General features: G+C 39.9%; 1 protein-coding gene and 1 long non-coding RNA gene across 20 annotated transcripts in view; one reads left to right on the top strand and one right to left on the bottom strand.

Annotated features, from left to right (window-relative positions):
• The window catches only part of SMARCA1 (SWI/SNF related, matrix associated, actin dependent regulator of chromatin, subfamily a, member 1), a 1,457,411-nt gene extending 1,450,265 nt beyond the window's left edge, over nt 1-7,146 (bottom strand). For 15 of the 19 annotated variants that reach the window (XM_057314283.1, XM_048213571.2, XM_057314300.1 and 12 more), the window contains exons 1-2: nt 6,762-7,098; nt 2,109-2,195 (exon numbers count right to left, since the gene is read on the bottom strand). In XM_057314283.1, the coding sequence (XP_057170266.1) occupies nt 2,109-2,195; nt 6,762-6,935 (261 nt within the window). In that variant the 5' untranslated portion in view covers nt 6,936-7,098. Of the gene's footprint in view, nt 1-2,108; nt 2,196-6,761 lie in introns of all 19 variants that reach the window. The other 4 variants (XM_057314249.1, XM_026520548.4, XM_026520547.4 and 1 more) reach the window with 1 other exon arrangement.
• A 1,735-nt stretch (nt 7,147-8,881) lies between these two features.
• Nucleotides 8,882-14,913, top strand: LOC123002194 (uncharacterized). Its single transcript, XR_006411844.2, has 3 exons — nt 8,882-8,979; nt 12,000-12,034; nt 14,732-14,913. It is a non-coding gene; the product is annotated as an uncharacterized LOC123002194 (long non-coding RNA).
• Nucleotides 14,914-20,305: the final 5,392 nt, after the last annotated feature.

Here is a 20,305-nt window from a genome sequence, read left to right on the forward strand (position 1 = left end):
CTATTAAAAATTGGTATGTATAATTCCTCAATAAATTATAAAAGGGCATATAACTTGTACCACATTAATGAAATAAAACTTCACTAAAAATCTTAGAAGATCAAAAGATATATATGTCATTCTAGATAAAGACAAAAATATAAATGATTTTTTAATTCCCAATCACTTTTGACCATAGGGTAGAGAATATTTGATTGCTAATGAAGGCTGCATAATTAATAACACCAGAAACATACAAGAGTTCATTAACATAAACACAAGAATTAGACAAATATATTCAGACCAGAGGTTGGAAGGAGGCCAAAACTTTTTCATTTTATGTTATCCTCACTGGAATGTTGTTTTTAGAGTTGTTAAAACATTAACTGTCTGCGTTAGATGTGACCTTAGACATTTAGGCATGGAGTTTGGTAAAATCACTATGAACAGCCAAAAAATATACTTCATCACTACTTATTTTTATAATATTACTGCAAAAAAAACCCTTCAACAAAAAAGTTCAGTTCCAGCTACCTGTTAATTTCTCTTTTGAATTAACCAAATTCACTGGTTTTGAAAGATCCCAGGGCATAGAAGTCTAGTTAAAATGAAAGCTAAAATACGATTTTAGTGAATAAAAATTAAATTAAATATATGGCAAAGCAATAGTAGGTGGGCATAACTGAAATTATACTGCTTAAATATGTTATATTTTCAGGTACCAGATAAATGTCCTTTCCTCCAGAAAATGTATTACTATATTACATGTTTTACAATGTGTAACTTTCATTAATATATCCAAAGCAAGAAGAAAAGAAGAAAAAAATATCAGTCTGGCTTTGTGATTTGCTTTCTTTCAGCCACAATGATGGTGCCACTAATACTTTCACTTAGTGCATACGATATTTTTAGCATAAAACATCTTATGATGGAGGCAGCAGGGTGGCTCAGACAGTTGAGCATCTGACTCTTGGTTTTGTCTGACTCCTGGTTTTGGCTTGGGTTGTGATCTTGGGGTCCTGGAATCCAGCCCCTGAATCTAGACTCTGGGCTCTGCACTCAGCAGGGAAGTCTGCTTGAGGATTCTCTCTCTTCCTCTCCCTCTACCCTTCCCCCGGCTTGCTTGTGCGCTTTGTTCTCTCTCTCTCAAATAAAAGGATAAATCTTAAAAAAAAATCTGGGGCGCCTGGGTGGCTCAGTCAGTTAAGTGTCCAACTTGTGATTTCAGCTCAGGTCATGATCTCAGGGTCCTGGGATGGAACCCCACATGGGGCTCTGGGCTCAGCAGGGAGTCTGCTTGAGGATTCTCTCCTTCTCCCTCTTCCCCTCCCCACCCTCTCAAATAAATACATAAATCTTTAAAAAAATATATCTTAGGGGCAGCCGTGTGTAGCTCAGTCAGTTAAGCGGCTGCATTTGGCTCAGGTCATGATCCCAGGGTCCTGGGATGGAGCCCAGGTTGGGCTCCCCGCTCAGTGGGGAGTCTGCTTCTCCCTCACCCTCCTCCTCCTCCCCCCATCACACTCTCTCTCATACTCTCTCTCAAATAAATAAACTCTTTTAAAAAAATCTTATTATGGGATAAAGAGCACTGAACAAAAGTGAAGAGATGTGACTTCTGTTTCCAACTATTCCATATAGTTTCTCTGATCCTTATTTTCTCATCTGAAAACAAAGAGATTCATTTATTCAACAAAAATCTATTGTGATGGGGCTGCCTGGGTGGCTCAGTCAGTTGAGCATCTGACTTTGGCTCAGGTCATGATCTCTGGGTCCTGGGATCAAGCCTCAAGCCCCAAGCCCCGCATTAGTCTCCCCACTCAGCAGGGAGTATGCTTGTCCCTCTCCCTCTCCCTCTGCCCCCCTCCCTGGCTTGTGCTCAGTCTCTCTCAAATAAAAAAATAAAGTATTTTTAAAAATTCTATTATGATTGATTATATATTAAATTACTTTCCAATTCTAAAATCTATGATCCTATATTCATTATACATACACATGTATTCTTTCAATCTTTCACATCACCTCTGTAAAAATGAACTATGGTGAAACTAATGTAAGAGTATCAACTATACTTCAATAAGAAAAAAATCAACTACAGTATTCACTATCCTACCCAAGTATATATTTACCATTTTCTCTTCATATTCTGGGTCCATTTCCTTTTCAGATTTAGAAGGTTTAGCAGCAAGTTTGACTTGAAACGAAGAAACATTTTTCTAGAATTTCAAAAAAATAAGCCATCAAATTACAAAGTAAAATCTTAAAAGTGGCAATTAAATACTAAATAAATAAATGAACATAGGCCACTCATAGACCAATGATGAGAGCATGTCATGAAGCAGGGCTTATAATTAATCCAGTTCTGTGCACCTGTGGTCCAATGACAAAATCTGAACTGTTAAAGCCAGAGAAATAACATTAATTAAAATAAACACCAAAAGGTGAAACATTGAGCCTTTTCACCTAATTTTTAATTTAAAGCATAAAAAAGCATATAACCATTGTATAGAAGATTTAAAATCTAGAATATGCTAATATTATCAACCACAAACCAAAAAATTCAAGGAAAGTAAATATTAATTCTCAGAAACACTTCTTTATGTAATGGAAACAAGCCAGACCTTCAGAAGAAGACTGTGGTTTCTGTTCCTGAAAAGACACTTTTTATTGTTTTCATATTCTAATCAGAACATTTAAACTTTAATGTAATGCAATATGTTCATTTCTATTTAAGTAATAAAACAGTACAGTTTCAAACTTTTGATTTATGTTAATTTTCTCCAACTGGAAAGAAAAGTATTTTAAACCATATTACATAAACATTTTGTAGAAGCAGTTTCTCAAGGCTATCAACTATTAACCACTGATATTTAAAAAGTTGTGATTTAGTGAAAACTGGCATAAATCAGCTTCTTAAAAATACTGAAATTATCTGGAGGGTTATTTCTTGCATGCCATCCTTTGTAAAGATAAGCTTGTATTTGTAAATATAAACAGGTATATAAAATACACCTCCTTCCCTGTAAGAAATGGAGAAATAAAATAATAAAAACACAAATCTACCCCATAGTACCAGAGCCAAGAGTATTTCAGTTTTAACACCGACTTTGCACAAGTCAAAATACAATTCTGTTTGTGAAAACTAAAGAAATTATGTCCATTTTATCATGGCTTTGTCAACCAGTTCCTGAAAACTTAGGTCCTAAATCAACAACAGAATGTAATCTTAAACATAAGAAAGACATGACTCCAATCGTTAATGAGTATGTCTTCCAGCATTTACTGAAATTTCTATTTTGAGAAAATCCAAACAAAGATTATGGAATTTGACCCTTGTTAGGGTTCTACTTTGAATCACTGATCAGATACCTTTCAGTTAGTTATTCTTAACCCAAATAATAGCCATCTTGATTTAAACACCTCATATGTATACATCGTCTATGTAGGATGTTTTGAATGTAATCCTAGATGGGCAAGAATAGAAAACTGCTAAAATTCCCTCAATCCCACACTTTCAAACTTTCACATATACTATAAATCCGATTTAATTTTCAAAGCAATAAGTAAAGGAAAACTGGGTAAAAAAAAAATCACACCTTTATTATTACTTGAAAAGCTCTATGAAGTCTAGTTTTCAACTTTCAGAGCAGTCAAAATTACTTCCCCTCATCTACACAAGTATATATCTAATAATGTGGGACATAGATTTGACTTATAGAAAAATTAAAGCTTTAATTAGAAAAAATTTCACGCAATATTCTTGCCTACCTTGTGGTAGAATACCATAAAATTTAATTATATGCTGATTAAAATTCCTAATCTTGAGCAGTGCTATCAAAAGCTGTGGGTAATTACTTAATTGGCACTATCTTCCACAACAAATTTTAAAATACCTACCTTCTAAACCTTCTCCTTTGTGTATTTTCAAAAATACACTTCTCACACAAGAAAAGATAAAAAGTGACTAAGATATTCTAATGAATTTCTTATGGATTTTATCATCTGGTAGTTTAGGTGCCATGAGAATATAACACAAAGTCATCAAGATGCCCTGTCTTAAAGACCATGACCTTTTTCTTGATGTTTTCATTACCAAAAACACCAACTCCAACATCCAGTGTTAGGTTATCACTTAAACCAAATAAGTTCAAGAACCAGAAGGTAAGCAAAAATTCCTCTCTATAGCTGAATGTCACAAGTCAATCTACTAAATCTCATCTATTTTATGCATCACAAAATGCTCTTCTTCAGAGCCACTTTCTTTTATTTGACATACAATTCTAGCAAGTTTGATAATCTGGCTTGCCATACTACAGAGAATAAAAGCAGCAGCAAATGACATGGGAAAGACTACTAGAAGAAGGCACAATGTAAACAGCAAGAAGTGATGGCAGAAGCCCAGGACTAAAACATGAGTTTCACCACAGTAACATCCGTTTTTCTTACTATTCAGGTGTAATTATTTCCGTCTGCCTGATACATCACTTGTACTTTGGGTTTTTTTGTATTTTTTACAGTTATTTTAAGTGGTTTTATGGTTTTTGTAACATCTATGTCCTTTATTATAAATTCTTTCTGATGAAAGTAGATGAAGTGTTTAAAAATGATAGCTAACAGCCTGACAATTGAAGGAGGAGAGATAAAAATCATTTAAAAAAATCAACACCATACTGGAAATGTCTGGGAAGTGGTTACTTAATTGAGGGGAAACAGCCTCCTGCATCTCAAATGCCTTTGTATCACTTCCAGAGCACAATAACTAATGAAGGCGAGGAACAGGTTAATCTGTACTTTCAGTACATCACTTAGGGAGTCAAGGGAGTGAGCAATCTATTTAGATTTTTGAGGATGTGTGCCAAATTACTTTATTTGAAGGAATGATACAAACGAAAGAACTTAAGTAGATGTTTTGGAACTCTTTAGATTTTTCAGGAAAAATAAAAAAGAGGTACTGACTAGAGTAATAAACTTCAGGTATTCAGAAAGTTCCTGCCATGCAACACCTCATTTCCCTATGCTGAGCAGACAAATGAGGTATTATCAGGGCCATTTCTGATGAGGTTACAAAATTCATGAATAGATATGTATCAATTACGTGTTTGTTACATAGGTTTTTTATTGATTCCCAATTCAAAAAATTTACATAATCTGGAAATTCAGCAATCTTTACTGCCATACAAAAGGCAGTTTAACCCTTTCATTTGCCCAGTCTAGGGAAAAAGGCACCTAGACTCATCTCTGAATTCCCCAATATTTGATTTTCTATTAATACCGGCTATTTGACCCATCTTTACAATATTGTCTTACTGATCCAAGCACTGCATAGATGTTAAAAAGTGCACGTTTTCTATGGTTTTCACTTAGCACAACAATTGTCTTTCTGTTTAGTCAACCTTGTAACAGTAAAATACGTCACTTAAACAACTGCTGCATTTAAAATTACTCTAATTCCTGGCAAAAGGTGTTAATATCCCTCAAAAGCTTTTCATTTGGTCGTATCGTATCAGATAATGATTCAGACAAAGCCACTTGAGATCTCTAAAGCATAATTTTAATTACCTACCGTTTTTTTAATTGTGATATGTCTACTCGTAAACGGAAAAAAATCCACCCATAAACGATCCATTCTACGATTTTATTATACATCAACAATCCTTGTGTCCCACCCTATTTTTTATTTCAAATTTTAAACGTGTTTCACAGTTTCATTTGCATGTCTTGGTCCATATGAGATATGCCTTACGGAGATAATACATATTTTCTGGATTTGGATTTAATAAGGTGCCTGAGCAGTCCCCTTACGTATGTTAGCAGCGGCTCATCCTAGCGACGCTGGGTTAAAGAAAAATAAAAAATAAAATTAAAAAAAAAAAAACCCTGCGTGTGTCCAGGAGCCAGCAGCGCCCACTAGGAGAGGGAGGCGGAAGCCTGAAAGGCTTGGGGCCGGATTGGGGGACCATTTGGGTGGCCCTGGAGTGAAACACTATACCGTCGGGGGCGGGGCAGGAGAGGGTGAGGGTGCACACGTTGGAAATTTTCCTAAGCCAGCGTCCACAATTCCTCAGTTTGGGGTTTGGATTGCGGAGAGGGGGGCGGGTAGGACTCGGAGAGCTCATTTTCTCGGGGTGACACCCCCGCTTCAGCAGGCGGGGACCAAACGAACAAGGGATGATTTTTTTGCTGCCACCTAAAAGGCCGACATTGCCATTCAAAAAAACAAGTCTCTCCTATCGTCCTCCGCCTCCCAACCACCAGCACCTTAAAATTCAAATTAAAAAAATAAGCCCCAGCAGAACCCCTTTTGCGCGGGTGTGGGATTGAAGGGCCCAGATTTCCCAGGCAGAGGCCGACGGGAAAGGGGGGGAGAGGGAGCGAGCGAGAGGAGAGGGAGAGGCGGAGGCTTTTTCCTGCACAGCCCCATCCCCCACCCTGTTACCCCAGTTCCGGGAAGGTGAATGGGGCCGGGGGCTGTCGAGGGGCGCCAAAGCCCCCAAGTCCCGGGATAACGGGCACCCTCCACCCGCGCCGCGCCCGCGCCCAGCCCCGCCCCCGCCCTCCAGGCGGCAAGGAGGAAAGGGGGAGGGGAGCGAATGCTAGACTGTTCCGCCGCCCCCCACCCGCAGCGCGCCCTCGGCCCCCATCCCCGAGGATCTCTGCCGGTACCTGTCGGCGCCGAAAGGTCAGGGCTTGGGCCCCTCGGAGGGGCCCGTCTCAGGATTTGTTCACCACACACACACACACACACACACACACATACACACACACACCCCCTTCCTATTTACCTCCTTCTTCTTCTCGCCCTTCTCCGTGGCCACTGTGGCTTCGGTGGCCGCGGCGGCCGCTCCCTCCTCCTTAGAGGTGGATGGCCCCGGCTGCTCGTCCTCTATGACCACGATTGTGGCGGTCGCATTAGCGGCTGCCACCGTGGCTGCCACTGCAGCGGAGTCCGGCTCCATGGCGTTGGAGCGGGAACGAGAAGGGGGACGAGGAAGGGGACGAGGGCTCCTGGGCGGCGGCAGTGGCTGCACTGGAAAGAGCTAGATGGAGCAGGGGTGGGGAATCACTCCTCTTCCAACCCCTTCGCTCAGCCCCCCCTTCTTTAAATAACCCTCAACCCTGCCCCACTTCCGTCCACCCACCCTACGTCATGGCCTCCCCCCGTCACCCTCCCCCCTTCCTCCACCCCCCCTCAACGATCGCGAGACTCCCCCTCCCCACCCAGAGCCCGGGCCGGCCCCGCACGACCAACTGTTGCCTGAGTGTGGGGCGCGGACTGGGGTGGAGGCGGGAACCCACAAGCCCGCGGCTCCCTAAAAATCTCCTTTCCCACACGCCCCCGACAGTCAGCCTGAGCTCCCCTCGCAGATGTGTGCATAAGGAATCCTCTTTCCCTTAAATCTGCTCTTTGTACCTCGGGGCGCTCTCCCCTCCTTGCACAAAGAACTTTTCCTCTGCTTGTAACTGCACTGCAAAAGGTCTTTCTCACCATTTGCAAAGCCCAGAACCCCTCTGGGGACTGCCCTTTCCCAGGTCTCGAAAAGGGGATTGGTAGTGCTATTGCCACCTTTGTAAATTCTGCAGGAGAAGCAGTCCTTGAATCTCCTGATTGCAGCTGCAAACAGTTCTCTTACAAGGCAAAGTGTGACTCTTGGGTTTTATGTATATTGCTCTATTTGCAACTCTGATACTTCTCAGATGGCCACTGTGCAGGGGCCCTTCTTTTGCCTTCACCACTGTATTTTAAAATTCCTGCAGGGAGACAAGGTCAAGGGCCTCACAGAACCTGGGGCAAATCATGGTAGGTACCCAATATTAGTAATTGGATTGAATTACTGTGAGTTTTTTGGTGTGTGTTCCTTTTGTACCTCTGTTATTAAGTAGTAATTAAACACCAATAATATGCATGATCATGGATATAAAAGCATTTTGTTAAGGATGGGGCAGTATGCAGTGTCAATTATTAAATATTGTTTCTATTTCTCACTGTTTTGATCAATAACAGGAAGATTTACATCTTAGTTTTTTAATTTCAGTCATTAGGGACGAAAGACAGAAAAACATACCAAAAACAGTAAGAGGAAAAAAGCAAGACACTGGTGACTGAAGGAGTGTGCCCCTGAGACTGGTGGTGCTAGCTTTGCTCTGATTTTACTTTCATTATGTTCTTATCATCTGCCCTTGTTTCCCATCCTGAAGTACACCTGTACTATGCAATGGGTATAGGGAGTCTCAGTATAACAATGGTTCATACTTCTGGAGCATCAACCTTAGTCAAAAAGTGGGATGGAATTAAGTCATTTAATTGATCACTTGAAACACTATTTTTTCTATTAAATGTGCAGACATATTAAGGAATGAGCTACAGAGTTGGAACTGTCTCCAAATAAAAGCTTGAGACTTCCAGTTAGACGTCCTACTCCTTCCCCACCACCCGTTCTGTCTCCTCAGTCATTAAAAGTCGTTTGGTGGGGAAGTTCAGGAAGGACTGAAAGAGAAGGATGCTGCAATGCATGCAATCCACCTGACTTGAGAAGGATCCTTCTAGACAAGCAGAATGGAAAATTTCTTTTCCACCAAATTGCAGCTATAGGAGGATAGAATTCCCCTTTCCTTGCCTGGGGCTTGGAAGGAAAAGGGGGTCAGTAAATACTTGTTATGTATTGGTGTGTTCCTGCTTGTGAAGATACTTTGTTACATTGTATTTCTCATTGCCAACTATGGTATTTCGGTTACACTGTGGACTGAATGCACTTTTGTGAGGACATCTGGGAAACTCACATCCCTTTATAATAACTTGTCTGTGGAAATGTGTTCCAAGTTCCAAAAAAATAATTTAGAAATTAATTTGGGGGACAGAACGTATTTGTATGTTGGCAATTTTCCATGTATGTATAATGTGATCCTTCCTTTTTCAGGATGACATGGCTGAAAGTGCTATCAAGTAATGAGTTTGGCTGGAAAGGTCAATGCTTGGTCCATAGACCTTGCTTCAGGATTCATGTAAATATTGCCCTTTGGCTTGTGGCAACAGCTGCTATTTACAGAGCATGTGCTATCCTTATTTGCAAATCTGCCTAAAATTCATGATCTGTAGACTTTGTTCAACAAGAGTCACCTCATTTCTGAACCTACTCAACACCTTGCTCTATCTGCTACTACTTCCTCCAATTTTGTCTTTTCATTTGAAATGGTCTTTAATTGTGTACTCCAGTAAGGTAGGAGAACAAAGCAAACTTTTATAGAGCTTGGGGCCATATTTGAGAACCTCGAGACCAATCCTAGTCTACTGGACAATACATCCATTTTGGCAGATTGTGAATATTGCTGAAGTTATTCAATAGTCATTTTTGTATAGCCAAACTTGTTCAGTAACTGCCAGAATGCATGTGCAGTGATGGTATTAAGTATTTTATAAAGTTTATGAAGGCAAGGTCAAAGACTTGGTGTTCATTCTCTTATCCTATATCTGGAATTTATCATTGAAACCACAGTATGACTTAAAACTACATTGTGATCCCACTTATCAACGTTCTTCAGAAGCTGGTACAAAGGATTCTGGTCACAGTATCTTGCTTACAACTATAGTAACAATTCTGTTCATAGCAGTAAGCTTTCTCACCATTCTTCTTGAAGACATTTATAATAGTGGCATTTTTGAAAATGTGCTATTTCCATGGTGTTCTGTGTATTAAGGAAAAGGCAATTGTAATGGCTAGTATGCATCAACCATTTCTTAGCACCCACTATTGCATCAAGCACTGTGCCAGGTTCCTGACATATGATATTGCTAATCCTCCTGGTAGCTTTATGAAATAAATGTTATGATCCCTATTTTACAGATCAGAAAATGGAGACTGAGGCTACATAACTCATCTGAGAAGGTCTCACAGCTAGTGAGTGACAAAAGCCAGATTCAAATCCCAGACCGGCTGGCTCCAAACTTTATCTTTCCACTTCACCTTTATTAAGTTCTCTGTTCTTCACAGGGCTTCCTCCTTGACAGTAGAAATCATATTGAGAAAATTACTGAAAAATATTTCTGCCATCTGTCTCCCTAGTGTTCCCTCTGGATTTATGAGGAGACACTGTCACTCTTAAGGCTCTGGTAGTATGCACAGCCAGATAATTGCTTTCGCTGCACAGAAAAGTGGCTATAAGGGGGAGGTTAGAGAATAACTTGGGATTCTTGCATGGACTGTACTCAAAGTAAATTCTCAGAAGAGTAATGGGACTCAGAACACAGTGCAGGGTCGGGGAAAACCTAACTGAAACAACATAAATGTGCAAGAGGAAGTGTTTGCAAAATGTTGTACAAAACATTCATAAATGGAATACTATGCAATCATTATGAATGATGATGGAAATATGTATCTGTTGGCATGGAAATATGCCACTAATAGATCATTTTTTCCATTTTTCAAGTTTTTCATTTTATTTGTTTCATTATATGTATATAAAGTATTTGAAAAAATAAAGTATTTGAGTCTCAACAGTCAAAATTATATTAAAATATATTCATAGAATCTCTACTACAACACTGCCTTATCTTTTTCCTGCTCCCAACAAGCAGCCGCTTCAGTATTCTTTTCAGTTGTATTTCCCATTTTTACACCAAAAAGCTGGCTATGTCATATTCTCCACATATAGTGGAGATCACTCCATATTAGATTAGTAGTCTTTCTCAGACTTTATAGCTCCACATTATATAATAATGTGTCTCCCCTCATTTTCTAAGTTGTTTTCATCAAGGCAAGTCAATATGACAAATTCTGCCAGTAGGATAAGAGTAGAATAGACGTTTCACTTCTAGGCCAATTGCGTAAGAGCCAATTTATGACCTTCTTGCTCCCTGTTCCTTTGCTGTTGTGATCACAGAGGCCCCTAATATATTGGTGGGTGAAAAAAGGCAAGCAACAGAATAGAATGATCCCATTTTTGAAAAAAGAAAGAGAAGAAAGAAAGAAAGAAAGAAAGAAAGAAAGAAAGAAAGAAAAACTGTATACACAAATAGATTTCCACAAAGGAAAAGGTCTCAAAGGTTCTACTCCAAATGTTAACAGTAGTTGTAGGAAGATGGTGGGATTATGGATGACTTTTTTTCTTATTTTTTCCTTCTATTATTTCTAATTTTCCTTGATGAAGGTGTTTATACTTATATAATGAATAAACAGCTTTCAAAAAGGTTAATTAAAAAACATTGCTCAAAACTAGACAGGTTGACATAATCCCAACAGATGGAGTAGGAACTAGTAGACAGGATGAGTCAAGAAAGGGAAAGAACAGTTTCATACTAAAGAGAATGCAGTTATTTGATTTGTAAAATAAGAGAAGGGATATAAATTACTGGGCGATTTACAATAATGTTACCTGATTAAGGAGCTGTTTTTGACATTATCATTTTAAGTTGTATGTAAAAGGTTTTTTCTACTTCTAAAAATTATCACATAAATCCTAGCTCTGAAAAAAGATATAGCCAATTTTTTAAACACTTCAACCCTGGCATTCTATACACCAAAGTGTGCCCTAAAACATGTAACACGTGCTAAATAGTCTGAATTGGGTTTGCTAAAATCATGTGGTGAATATTATTAGAGGCAGAATAGCATAATTATTACCAACTTGGGCTCTAAAGTCAGAAAGACTTGGAGTTCAAATGCTACCAAATTATTTAACCTCTCTAAGCCTCAGATTTGCATCTGTAAAATGGATATAATACGTAACTCAGAACAAACTGGAATTAAAATAGCAATTTTAAAGAAACCTAACTCAGAGTGGCTTCATGAGGATTTAATGTAAAAGTATATGCAAAACATTTAGCATTGTCTTGGCATGTAATATGCATTCAATGGATGGTAGCTAACAAGAGGAACAAAAGCAACGTGATGCATTGAGCATCAGACTGAGCCAAGGGAAAAGCTGGGACATGAGAAAGTCAGTCTGGAAGTCAGTCCTGAACTAAAGTGAGAATAAAGCAAAACTGTTGTTTGCCAAGTTAATTTTTTCTGTTCATTATTTATTAGGGTCAGCAAGTTGGTGCAATTACACTTCCTCAAAGGTAAGTTTTTTTTTTTTAAGATTTTATTTATTTGACAGAGATAGACAGCCAGAGAGAGAGGGAACACAAGCAGGGGGAGTGGGAGAGGAAGAAGCAGGCTCCCAGTGGAGGAGCCCAATGTGGGGCTCGATCCCATAACGCCGGGATCACGCCCTGAGCCGAAGGCAGACGCTTAACGACTGCGCCACCCAGGCGCCCCGCTCAAAGGTAAGTTTTAAAGAGAAGCAGTAAATGAGGAAGAAGAGGACCAGGACACTTCCCTACATAGAACATGACCTCTTTGAGGACAGGGACCATATCTGATTCATCTTTGTTAAAGGGCTGCCTGAAATGAGGTGGAAGGAAGGGGGCCCAGGGGCTGGCTCCGTAGCCTTCATTGTGCCCTCCACCCTCCACATATAGCCTTCAGATTTTATGTTGCCCTCTGTGGTTTCTCCCACTCTTCCTCCTCTAATTTTGACCTAGGTGTCTATTTTGGCCAGATTTCACATGCATAAAAATATATTTATAGAACACTTTTGAAGGCTCTTTTACAGCTTACCCACTATGAAGGACTATGATGGCTCACAAAGAGAACAGATTAGGTCCTTGTCCAGCGCCTAAACCAATGGTCTCAAACTTTATCACATCAGCATCACCTGGAGGGCTTGTTTAAAACTCAGGTGGCTTGCCCCACTCCCAGAGTTTCTGAATCAATAGGTTTGGGGTGTGGCTAGGAATTTGCCTTTTTTTTTTTAAGATTTTATTTGTTTATTTGACAGCGAGAGAAAGCATGAGCAGGGGAAGCAGCAGAGGGAGAGGGAGAACCAAGCTCCCCACTGAACAGGGAGCCCCAAGCAGAGCTCCTGGTGGGGCTTCATGCAGGGCTCCATGCAGGGCTCCTTGTGGAGCTCCAAGTGGGGCTTGACCCTAGGACCTGGGATCATGACCGGAGCCAAAGGCAGACGCTTAACCGGCTGAGCCACCCAGGTGCCCCAGAATTTGCCTTTCTAACAAGTTCCCAGGTGATAATGTTGCTGCTGGCCCAGGGACCACACCTTAGAACCATGACCCAGACTAGAGATCAGCAAACTTTTTCTGTAAAAGGCCAGATAGTAAATATTTCAGACTTCGTGGCCCTTGAGGTCCTCGTCACAATAACCTCTATTGTGGTAGCATGCCAGCAGCCAAAGACAATAGGTAAGCACATGAGAATGGCTGGATTCCGATAAAGCTTTATTTATTGACACTGAAATTTGAATTTCATAAAATGAAATATTTTTCCTTTTTGATTTTTTGAACAATTTAAGAATATGAAAACCCTTATTAGGTTGAGGGGCATACAAATATTGGCATCAGGCTGTGTTCGCGGATTCCTGCCTGAAAAAGGCTCATTATCTAAGGAAGACAAAACAAATACAAGGGGAAAAGAGAGAAAAAACAAAGCAGTAAATGTATGAGAAGGTGTTTAACCTCAATAGTCATCAGGGAAATGCAAATTGAAGCCACAATAAGATACTTCTACACATCCACCACAATGGCTAAAATGTTTTAAAGATTGACAATGCCAAGAGTTGACGAGGATGAGAAGCAATGGGAACTCATATAGTGCAGGTGACAGTGTAAATTGCACAGCCACTTTGGAAACCAGTTTGGTATTATTACCTAGAACTGAACACTTACGTACCCTATCACGGGTTGTGGTAGAGCAACAGAGATATGCCACTCAGATTCCCCTTCAAGGAAGGACATTCTGCACAGGTATGGGGAATGCATCAACAGATAGCCTTCAGCTGCCAGCTCCTTGAGGGTCTACCTTACCTGCAGAGAGTTGCTTTGCCCAAGGTCATGCTCTTCCTAAGGTGAATGAGTAAGGCAGGAGAGTAACTGAGTGAGGTCTGATGCAGAACATGCAGATGGGCACTACTTTTTTCAAAGCTCCATGCCAAGTCAGCTCAAGCTTTGTCAGACTTGTATCACGGTTCATCTTCTTCCTCTGCTCAGTCCTACTTCCTTCACCTTTCTTCCACAAGTGTTAGTCCCTAATAAACATCTTGCACTCAGTACTCCATCTCAGCTTTTGTTTCTGGAGAGCCCAACCTGCAACACCTTTGACCTAGTAATATGACCAGGATAGTATACCTTAGAAAATAATCATATGTGCACCAAAAGCCATATTCAACAATGTCCATAGTAGGTTTTATTTATAATAGCCAAATACTTGAAATCATTCCAATGTCCATCAACAGGAGAATGAATGAATTGTGATGTATTCATACAATGAAATATTACACATCAATGAAAATGACAGTTATATACAGCCACATATATGACATAATATTGAGTGAAAGGAGAAAGACACAAAAGAGTGAATACTGTATGATATCATTCATAGAAAGTTCAAAAACAGGTAAAGGCTTTTATGGCTGCATCTGCAAGTGGCAAAACTATAACGAAAACAACAAAATGATTATTACAGAAGTCAAGATAGTGGTTATGTACAGGGATGATCTTCAAAAATTTTAACAACTGGTGTGGCACAAACCTTGACTAATCCAAATAGACAGAAGCTTTTATACCTCATCAGAGTATGCAGGCTCAATACCAGCCCTGGTTTAATTCTGGGTGGAAGAAGAAGGGGTGTCAGAGGGAAAGGCATCTGTTTTGGGGGTGTCTTCCAAACTGCTAACAATGTTTGCTTTCCTTTTTTTATTAAAGGTTTTATTTTTAAGTAATCTCTACACCCCAAGATCAAGAGTCACATGCTCTACCAACTGAGCCAGCCAGACCCCCCAACAGTGTTTGATTTCTTGACCTGGATAGAAGTTACATGGGCACTCACCTTATACTCATTTGTTAAAATGTACATATATATTTTATGTTCATTAAAAGAAGGAAAAATAGGCATACTATGGGAAAATGTCAACTCATGTTTCGTAAACATTTACTTGAAAAAGTAAAGTGCTGCAGAGATGGTGGGGGAGTGAAGATAAGAATGATCAGAGCTCATTGTGTGCTTATTCGTTCTGTAACAATGTGATACAAGATAGACCTTGAGAAGTTCCAAAAAGTTCTATAAGAGGTACACAGGGACACTGTTGTTCAGAAGAGGGAGCATTCTTTTCCAGCTGAGGGGTGACAGGAGAAAAGCTTCAAAGAGGAAGGACCATTTGAGGTGAGCATTGAAGAATAGAGAGGATTTCAGCAGGTATATTTGCAGAGGAATTTGGGGAAAAGACACCATTAATAAGATGCAAGTAGTAGCATGTGATCAAGAAATTAAATAGTCAAATATTTTAATTATTTAATTAAATATTTAAATATTTAAAACAGTATTTCACAACTTGTTTTGATGCTTACCACCCTTAGGAAAATTCTAAACCATGCATTTTCTGCAAGGGATAATTGTATGTTCCACAGATACCTATCAAACAGCTACTGTGCTAGGTGCTAGGTGCTAGGTGCTAGGTACACAGCCATAGCAAGACAGACAAGGTTCTGGAGCTTACACTGCCTACATCTGGACTTATTTCTTTCTAAGTCACCATTCTTCCTGAGAGCAGAAAACAATCTAAACTTATCCACGTGAGCTCAGTCAATTCAATGTTGTGTGTGTGTGTGTGTGTGTGTGTGTGTGTGTGTGTGTGATTTCATGTTATACTCAATCAGATTTTAGATTCATCTCTTCCCTTCTTCATGCCCCTCATGTTGATTTGGAACTCTAGAGTTTATTCAAGACTGAAATAGCAGTGTTGGGGAGGAAGTGTCTACTTCTTGGGCTCTTTATATATTCTGCACCAGCCTTCCTTGGGATATATAGTCACCCTCTCATCAGTCCCTATGGTCATTCATTAGGGAGGCCAATTCCCCATCAGGCCTTTAATGGCACAATCCCTACTGCTATCCAATGCTGCTTCCCCTCATCATGACCACAAGATCCCATCTTCTGTTTTTTTTTAAGGTTTTATTTATTTGTTTGTCAGAGAGAGAGAGCACAAGCAGGGGGAAGGTGTAGAGGGAGAAGCAGGCTCTCCACTGAGCAAGGAGCCCAACACTGTACTTGATCCCAGGACCCTGGGATCATGACCTGAGCTGAAGGCAGATGCTTAACTGACTGAGCCACCCAGGCATCCCAAGATCCCATCTTCTAAGTTCCCTTTTCTACTTTTCTGTTTCTCAGTTCTGAGGCTCTTCTCTACTAGGGTAGAGGGATGGGGTAAGTAACATAACACATCTTGCCCAGAAAGAGTTCTTCCTAAATCTCTTACATCCTGGACTGAGACATAAAACAATAACCTAAAAACCAAGAGCATGTTCTGCCCTTCTTTCGTGACACCTGTGTTGGAGGCGAGACCAGCCTCATGTGTCACTGCCTGCCTTGAGAAGGGTCACAGGATTGAGGATAGAAGGGAGCTAGATCTATCACAGTGTAGATTAAATGTCACAAATAGACAAAAACTCAGTTGAATTTAGCCACAACTCTACTTTCTCTTTTAGGGTTTTTGAAGTATGTACTAGAGAAATCTTTACATGCCATGTAAGAATTTTGATCAGATAAATGCAGCTTATGGGTCTGATGAGTATCACCTTGAGAATTTGTAGAATTTTCATCATTTTTATGGTCTGTATTTCAACATCAGCATCTCTTTGATTTTTTTATGGATATATATTAAACAGCTTATGACCATTTAAAAAAATTTAACACTCTATTAAGGTCAAGACCAAGATGACAAGGTAGCAGTATTCAGCTGAATGATCAGTGAAGTACCTGAATCATAAGCATACCCGTCTGATTGTCACTAACTGCTGCATGTGTTCAGTTCTTAAGGAAAATGCTGGGTAGAACATAAGGTTTGTAAATAGTGGTTTTGGGAAGTAACTGGAAATATATATTCAGGACAGAATCCTTGGAGCCTTAAATGCCAGGCTAACTCCATATTCTTTTGGTTCAGCATCTCCAATTTCTGAGGGGAGAAGGAAAGTAGGCCTGGGTGGGCAATGCCAGACCCAGCTATGGGATTCTCAAAGCAGAAACGAGAGTGAGTCTGGCCTTAGAGAATGAAATAGGGATGGAGGTCAAAAGAAATAAAGAAACCAGCTAGGGTAGGAGTTAAGCAGCAAGTACCAAATTCTATAAGGAATGAAAAATATAGATGGAAATATGTAAATAAAAATGAGCTCTTCTTTATGCTGCTTTGTGTATATGAAAAGTGAGGCTTTTCAACTAGTGGTGATTTAAAAATCTGTTAATCATTTATACTTCTGCTCAGCCTGCCTTTCAGCCTCTGGCTGCTGACTCACCTACATGAAATATTTCCCAGCCTCATCTATGTTAGGCAGGCCTGTTTCTGCCTTTGCAGGCCCTCAGTTCTCTCACTTGTGAAGGCTTCAGCCAGCATCGTATTAAACTTATTAAAATGCATCCACGTCCTGCATTAAATATTTATATTTTTGCTGTAAATTTTTGTAAGGGCTTTTGTCATTTTGCTCTTGAAGTTATTTGTCTGCGCATAACTAATTTAATTTATAATGGCTGTGATTTCTCCATAATCATTATGCATACTTGGACATTCTTGGGAAGTGAGAAGATCCAACCTAAAAATTGTTTTCAAAGATAGTGAATTTTTTAATAAATAGAAAATTCAATAATTAATGAACTTGATATGTTATATTTTGTAGCCATTTAATTAAATTATAATTTTTGAGTTTTCCCATTTTCTTTTAGTATTTTCTACTCTCTTCTTAAGATCTCACTTTTTTATTTTGTCTCTCAAAAGCCTGTAAGGTCTAAGCTCTTAGTTCCAGTTGTCTAACAGATAAAAAATAGGCACTGAGCACTGATTTAAGTGTGTGTGTGTTGTGTGTGTTTATGTGGTGTGTGTGTGTGTTCGTGGTGGTGTTGGAGGTGGTGAGACTCATTTTTTCTTGAAGCTAGAATTTCATTTATTTGAATTTTGTTCAACAACCATTTAACCCTTTGCATTGACTGTTTCTTGTATGTAAATGCAGCTATAGGGCATAAGACCTTCATTTAGTTAGGCAAGTTGCCATCTGACGATGATAGGTGAGAGTGATCAGATATATACATTAAGGAATTTACTACAGAATTGACAGAAGTTGAGTTGTTGGATACTATAGATGAAGGTGAGCAGGTTCACCAATAAACCTGAAGTTTTAAACTGAGGTGACTAAACAGTGGTATCATTAACAACTGTAGCTAAGTCAGAAGGTGGTTGTGGATAAAATAATGATTTTAACCAACTTACAAAAATTATTTAACACCTACGTAAGCACTTAAGTAAGCACAGTCCCCAAAGTGATACTTAAAATGATACAATAATTTGCTGCTGGATCAGACCTACGGAATGATTACATTGGTCAAGCTTGCTTCCTTCTCTCTGCTGGCCCTAGGCTGAGGGGAATACATATCTTTACCTAACTTTGACTCCAGGATCAGCTATTCCAATGTATCACAACTACCACTTTAGACTCCCTCACCCCATGACTTCTGCTTTGCCTGCTATACTAATTCCCAAGCTTAGTGCACCTTCTTGGTGTATTTTCTCTACTCTTGCTTTTCATCTGCCAAGCATTGCCAAAGAAAATTACAGACTTTGCTGATTTGGACCGCCATAGAAATTCAGGTTATTTGCCTCTAACTGGGCTCTCTCTGTTGCTCTAAAGCCCCTTATTTTTTAAAAATATTTTATTTATTCTTTTGAGAGAGAGGGAGAGCGCGCGCACTAGCATGAGCAAGGGAGGGGCAGAGGGAGAGAGAGAAACAGACTCCCTGCTAAGTGGGTAGCAGGACGTTAGGCTCATTCCCAGGACCCCAAAATCACGACCTGAGCCAAAGTCAGACACTTAACCAACTGAGCCACACAGGCACTCCTCTAAAACCCCTTAATTTTTCTGGATTCACTGTCACTCTCCAACAGTGCCTGTTCCTTCCCTCTCCACCGTCTTCAAGTTCCCAAGCCCTCTCTCTCAACTTCAGTTTCAGTAGATCAAATGTGTTAATTCCTGTAGGGCAGTTAACATAATGCCTGACACATAGAGGGTTCTCAATAAATACTTACTGTTAGTCCTGTTAATACTGAATGAGCAGGGGCGCCTGGGTGGCTCAGCCGTTGAGCGTCTGCCTTCGGCTCGGGGCTCGATCCCAGAATGCCCGGATCGCGCCCCACATCAGGCTCCTCCGCTGGAAGCCTGCTTCTTCCTGTCCCACTCACCCTGCTTGTGTTCCCTCTCTCGCTGGCTATCTCTCTCTCTGTCAAATAAATAAATAAAATCTTTAAAAAAAATACTGAATGATCAGCATAATGTGTTTGGTTAAAAAGTTCTGACTTTCGAGTCAGCAAACACTAAGTTTGAATCTTGATTTTGACGTTTACTAGTTAATGAGCAAGGTGCTAAACCTCTCCATGTCTCAGTTTTCTCACCTTTAAAATGGAAACAATAATATTATTATTTTACAGGGATTTAGTGAGGATTAAATGAAAGTGTATGTAAATCCATGTGGAGAGTGTCTGTCACATGAGTATTCAACATTAGCCACCAGGATTATTGCTGGTATTACTATTATAACATCCACTTATTATTTTTTTGGAGAAAGTCATCATCTCCCCTGTGAGAGACCACAGTTTTTAGTGTCCTCACCTGAATATATTTCCATTTCTTCACAACCTGTTATTCTTTACAACAAATATTTGAGTACCCCACTATACACTGGGCACTGTTTTAGATGCTAAGGATACTGTAGATTTGGAGGAAGAAATCTCTCTCCTCTTCCCTAAAGCTGATTCCTCCATCTATACCTTGGATCCTCATCCTTCCAAACCACCAGGAGATTTTTCTTTTTTTTTTTTTTAAGATTTTATTTATTTATTTGAGAGAGAGAGAGATTGAGCATGAGCCCGGGGAGGGGGGAAGAAGATGCGGAAGAAGCAGGCTCCCCGCTGAGCAGGGAGCCCGAAGCTGGGCTGGATCTTAGGACCCTGAGATCATGACCTGAGCAGAAGGCAGATGTTTAACTGACTGAGCCACCCAGGTGCCCCTGGAAGATTTTTCTTATAACTTTTCTGTTTCCCTCTTCTGGTATTTTAAATGTCTCCCTCTTCGCTGGCCCCTTCCCCCTTTGCTTTAAAATGGCTTCAGGTTTTGTCAAGAATTTCTGACTCTTCTAATTAATTGAATTAAAGTTGTACTTCACTCCTTTTTATTTCCAGGCCTCTTCAGTACATGGTATCTTGTTTCCATTTCCTCACAATACAGTCCCTTCTCATTTCCCTG

The sequence above is a fragment of the Ursus arctos genome, chromosome X (genome assembly GCF_023065955.2).
Source record: "Ursus arctos isolate Adak ecotype North America chromosome X, UrsArc2.0, whole genome shotgun sequence".
Lineage (NCBI taxonomy): Eukaryota > Metazoa > Chordata > Mammalia > Carnivora > Ursidae > Ursus > Ursus arctos.